Source organism: Elaeis guineensis, chromosome 4 (assembly GCF_000442705.2).
Source record: "Elaeis guineensis isolate ETL-2024a chromosome 4, EG11, whole genome shotgun sequence".
Lineage (NCBI taxonomy): Eukaryota > Viridiplantae > Streptophyta > Magnoliopsida > Arecales > Arecaceae > Elaeis > Elaeis guineensis.
In genome coordinates this window covers 11,676,857-11,682,856 of record NC_025996.2, presented here as the reverse complement: position 1 = coordinate 11,682,856, position 6,000 = coordinate 11,676,857, and the positions used below count along the sequence as shown (strand labels likewise).

Sequence of the window (6,000 nt, the reverse complement as noted above, 5' to 3'; positions counted from 1 at the left end):
TATCGATCAAACAGCGTCGGCATCATGTTAGTGCCACCATGTACCCTTGTTGCACCATCTCCACCTATAGAGTTGTGGGCCTGTGCCTAACGACCAACCAATCCTGATTGGACTGCTCCTGAATCAAATGGGTGCCTTTTGCTGATCATGGCCCTTTTCTTGTAGCCCCGGGGGAAAAAGTGTGGTGATATTTCCATCCACTAACTTCTCTCTCTCTCTCTCTCTGTATATATATATATATATATATATATATATGGCAGCATTTGTTGAAATGTAAACATTAAAACAGGGTAGAATGTTTTATATCAAAGTTATATAAAGTCTTATGGATGGGCCTTTTCGTGTGTCCCTGTGTAATAGGGTTTGGTAAGGAGAATCTAGAGTGTAGTCCTGACTATTGGTAAAACAGCTCTTATCAGCAATATGAACCCCCCCATCTTTATATAAATACTTGCTAACTCTTCCTTTGAAACTAGTAGCTAGGGAAGTTGTAGACAAGAAATTGCAAGAGAGAGAGGGAGAGAGAGATAGAGATGGGTCGAGGGAGAGCACCGTGCTGTGAGAAAGTTGGGCTGAACAAGGGCTCATGGACGCCGGAGGAGGACATGAGACTCATGGCCTACATTCAGAAGTATGGTCATGGGAATTGGCGTGCTCTTCCCAAACGAGCAGGTGTCTCTTCTTCTCCATTTCTATTGATTTCAACATTGATCTTGTATGGCAACAATAAGGATGCAAGCCTAAACTTTGGTTAATTCTTAAAAAAAATGAACAGAAGTTTACAGACAATAGAACAGTAACATGAGATGAACTGACACTAGTCTTTGTTCTGAGTTTTGACAGGCTTGCTGCGATGCGGAAAGAGTTGCCGTCTCAGGTGGATGAACTACCTTCGGCCTGACATCAAGCGAGGAAACTTCAGCAAGGAAGAAGAGGAATCCATAATTAAGCTCCATGGCTTGCTTGGAAACAAGTATGATGTTAAGCTTAACCCAATTAGTATGCTTTATGTTCAAGTAACCAAGCACCACTTGCTTTCCGAAGAGTAGTTTTGATTTAGGCCTGTCATTTTGCTTTTGAAGGTCTGACTTGATCCAATGTTGCTTTTAGATGGTCGAAAATAGCGTCTTGTCTGCCGGGAAGAACCGACAATGAGATCAAGAATGTGTGGAACACACACTTGAAGAAGAGGCTCCTGTCCAAAGATCGAAGCCAGAAGACCGACAACCTCGAAGAGATGCCAAGCTTGTCTTCCTCCTCCACCACCTCCCACTCATGCTCCGATCAAGTCGAAGGCAAGAGCGACAGCGAGCACAACAATCCAAGTGTAGACTCCATGAATCCCTCGGAGGATAAGATTGAGATTCCCATTGAGCCCAGCATGGACATGTGGGTCATGCTAGAGGATGCTCTCCCGAGCTCGCCTCGAAAAACCGACACTGAGGACAAGAATATATTGGAGACGCAGCTAGAGCAAAATTCTTTTTCAGATTCCTTAGCAACCAATGTCAGTAGCAGCAGAGGAGGACAAGGACAAGCGCTCAACGACATTTACCCGAGGGAGGCTGAGAAAGATCCATTGGAGGTGCCTGATGTACCCATCGAACCGGAGATCTGGGACATGATCCAGGACGGCGATGCCGGATTGTTTAGTCCACAAGTGGGGGCCATGGAGGAGCTTGGATTTCATGGGAATCCACAAAGTTTAGATGAGGATCCAAGCAGAGGCGAAGGGAGCAGAATTTGGGTGGAATACTTGGAGAAGGAGCTTGGCTTGTGGGGAGCGAGTGATGACAACCAGGAGTGCCTCATGGGTCCCTGGGCCGAGATGGAGGGAGATCCTGTGTCCCGTTATTTTCAAAAGGGGCCCTCTTCCCCCTCTCCTTTAGATCTCCATGACTTGAAGGTGTCCTAATACATTGTTATGGGTCCAAAGGTAGGTTAGATCTCACACAAAGGTGTATATTTAGGAGGCCGTGGGTGTTGGACACATTCCTAACCTTTCATTAAAGAGTCAAAGTTGTAGGTGCTTAAATTAGTACTTAATACTATGAGGATGTGACTCATGTTCCATGTCCTACTTGTCATGCTTCTTCTTTTATCACCATGCCGTCAGTTTTGAATCATTGCTCTTTTTCTTTTCCTTTTCCACACAGGAGAACGACAACAGTATGTGTGCATATTGAAGTATAGATACTAAGAAAATGCGTTCCATAAAAATAATTGAATCAGCATCATGAACTAAATAATTCCATGCTCACTATCTATTTAAAATATTAATTGCTATGGTTTCATGATGACCAAAAACAAGATCATCTTGGATTAGCTATTGTAAATATGAGTGTCATAAACTAACTTTCAGAGTACGGCTTCAAAGAAAATGAAGTCTGGCCTCCCAAGTCATGAACAAACCTGCTTCGCTGTAATTGATACTTGAAACCTTCATGCATCACTAACTTTGTTTCTTTCTTTTCTGATGGAAATTGGAGGGAGGAAGCCTTCCCCCAGATTTATTGCTTTTTTTTTTTTTTTTTTGCTTGATAATTTTGTGTAAACAGTAATTAATCTAAGGCTTTACAATGTGTCGAACCCATAACCATGATCATGAATGTCTAAATAATGCACACCTAATTTGGAACTCCATGCGTGTTGCCTGGAATCTATAGTCGGTGAAAATTCTTTTTTCCCATTGGCATGGAAGCCAACATAATTTGGAATCTACGTGAAGCACAAAAAACTCACAGGAGGATACGTGCATCAATTAAAGAATCTACGAGAAAATAAAATAAAATAAAGAGGTAGCAATGGTAGCAAAAAACAATCTGCCAAGTTCCACCCCACCTCGTGTGCAAGTTGAAAAGATTCCGAGCAGTCCAAGTGAAGTGTTCTTTGGAGTCATTTGTTCCCAGCCTTACGGCAGTTGGTCTTGGGCTGCACCAAAGCAGGACAATCGTGAGGCACTTTTTTTTTTTTTCCCAGTTTGTTCTTTTTGAATATAAAGAGAACGTTATGCATGGTGAAGCACAGAACTGAGTAGGTCTGAACCTTGGTTTAGCATGTCCAACAATGGACTGGTTGAATAAATTTAGCTTTCATTTTGTTCACCATATTGTTTGCAGAGAATGCCATGTTTGAAAGATTTGAATCTCAATAGCGAAGATTTCGACATAAACATTTATATCAAAGTGATGGTGTTGGATAAGATGAACATTTTGGGAAATCTTGGAACACTGGGGATCATATGCTGTTTGCCTGAAGAACGAGCCAAGCTAATGTTCCCTTGAAGTACAGTATAGCAAGCCTAAGCTAAAAGGGCGAAGGATTATTTGAGGGAAAGGAGAGTGGTACATTTGAAGCCTGAAAATCTTGCAATCCTCTGTTTCTTCAAGGATTTGGTTTAATGATGCAACGTTGCGTAGTGTGGATTTTTATTATGTGATGTATTAACTATTTTGAACCGGTTCCCTTCTGGAAGATCAATTTTTTCTAGACCGAGGTCCCTTTTTTTTTTTTTGGTAAATGTTGTGCAATGCTTCCATCGTTATTTTACTAGAAGAAATTCTAACATAAAACTAAGACTATTAGGGTTTGGCTTAGTGGTCATATCTGTCTACCTAGCAACTAAATATTAATCAATTTGAATACTTGCAGCACCAGAAGGTTTCCTATCTTTTTCTCTCATAAAAAAGATAATTCCAAAAAATAGGCTCTTTTTATTATCATTATTTATCATTATAAAAGAAACAACGATCATTTTATATGTTTTGCCTAAACTATTATTCATTAAATAAAAATTACTTTTACTAACATGCAATCCAGCATCGAGAATTTAATTTGGAAATACTGTTTTATTCCAATGAACAATATAGAAAAATAAATATATCCTGCTATAAAATATCCATAATTGATGAACAATGCAAAAAATAGGGTCATTTTATTGTGCTCGCGCCTGCTCATGCACGGGGGGCAAGGGCATGGCAAGAACCTCAAAATTGTCACAAAAGTCATTATAGCATCCAAGACTGACCTCGTAAACCTGTGGGAGAACCACACCTCTCTCTCTCTCTCTTTCTCATTGTGTGAAAGCTTCTTCAAAAACAATCTTCTATGAAATCTTAGTTTTCACCTTCCATGGATTTTGTTCGCAAGCATGGTCGTCACTTTACTCCATTAATCCACATATCAATCTATTTACATAGGCATGATTCAGGTTTCTTATCTTTTGAAAATGAGTAAAATCTTTGTGATTGCCGTATTAGATCTTTTTCAAATAGCACAAATCCACTCCTCGCTCACAACACTGGCATGCTATAGGTGGGCTGCTACATAGAGCCTGTACATGACCCTCCAATACTATACTGATTCCCGATTATCACAGGGAAGTATTGATGTCGTAACGATCTTTGCATTGGCTTACAATTGTGTTAAGGATATGAATCATGGTTCTGAAGTAGGATATCAAAATAAATCACTAGTATTGAGACAGGATCAATGTCTTCAAAGAGGAAACAGCATACTTGAAGAATAGGCCAAGCTAATGCCATCAGAGGCTACTCTTTTCTTCGAAGAATGAAGCATTGATTGGGAATGTAAACATCTTGCAATTTATTGATTTCTTTCAAGGATTCTCGCTTTTGGAAACATGTGTGTGATGCATCATGCCAATGTTGGAACTCCTGTAAATAACTCCGTCGGAGATTGCATGCAATGCAGAGGAACCTATCAACTAAAGGTTGCAACCTCTTTTGGGTATATGACATGTGTTGGGTATAAAATAATCCCTGCTGAAGTTCATAAGAGGCCAATTTTTTCAGCTTCTGACTTCCGACTTTGTGCGGCATCTTTCTGAACTCTCCCAACCATCCGAGCTTCCACGGTACCATCCGGACTCTTCCAGCAGTCAACCTTCCACAGTGTCCTCCAAATTTCTCTAACGGACGAACTCCTATCGTACCCTTCGGACTTCTCCAATAATGAGCTCCTTCAGTCGTCTATCGGACTGCTCCAAATACTCTCTGGACTTCACTATCAGTCAATTTTCTACAGTGATCGACTACTCTCCGAATCTCTTCCAGACTTCCTGTCACGATCGACTTTACTCCGAGCTTCTTCCGAACTTCGTCAATGTCCGGGCTTCTCCAGCAGCAGAACTTCTACAGTAACCAGACTCCATCTAAATTTTTACAGTGGTCGACCGCCTTCCGAATTTCATCCGAACTTCTACAGTAAGCGAATTCCGTCCGAACTTCTATTGCAAGCAGACTTCAACCGAGCTTCTACAATAAGCGGTCTCCATCCGGACTTCCACGGCAACCGGTCTCCATCCGAGCTTTTATAGTAAGCGGCCTCCTTCCGGACTTCTGCAAGAACCAGACTCCGTCTGAACTTCTACAGCGGATGAATTCCAGACGATCTTCTACAATGGACGAGCTCCAGCAGCGGATTTTTACAGTGACCGACTGTTTCCGGTGTCTTCCGTACCTCTCCAGCCATCAACCTTCAACAGCGCCAACCGGACTTCAACAGTGCCAATCAGATCCCTCCAACGGATAAATTCCCTCCGGACCCCTCCAACGGTCGACCTTTCACAGTGTCCTCCAGACTCCTCCAACGGACGAACTTCCACAACGCCTTCCGGACTCTTCTATCGGTCAACCTTCTATAGTGCCTTCCGAATTCTGCTATCGGTCGACCTTCTGTCGGATTCCTCGTGCAACCGGACCTCTCCAGCGGACAGTCTTCAGACAAGCTTCTACATCAGATAAATTCCAGACGGACTTCTCTAGCAATAAGACTCCAGCCGGATTTCTCCAACAGAAAGTTTCCGTCCGAGCTTCTACAGTAGATGACTTCCGTCTGCAGCATCAATGCCTAAGGCACCCAACAACAGTTAACCCGTCAGCAACCTCGAAAACATCCGAGCTTCTCTTAGATTGCTGAGACAGAGAGCTATTCCGCTCCACCAGACGTCCCAACCGAGCTTCAGCCGTCCAGCCCGAA

The 6,000-nt window shown here is 42.3% G+C and overlaps 1 protein-coding gene across 1 annotated transcript; it reads left to right on the top strand.

The window, feature by feature from the left end:
- The first annotated feature begins 376 nt into the window (after positions 1-376).
- Positions 377-2,066, top strand: LOC140856871 (myb-related protein Zm1-like). Its single transcript, XM_073255079.1, has 3 exons — positions 377-672; positions 844-973; positions 1,111-2,066. Exons 1-3 carry the CDS (start codon positions 534-536, stop codon positions 1,913-1,915), a joined length of 1,074 nt encoding a protein of 357 aa, XP_073111180.1. The 5' UTR covers positions 377-533; the 3' UTR covers positions 1,916-2,066.
- Positions 2,067-6,000: the final 3,934 nt, after the last annotated feature.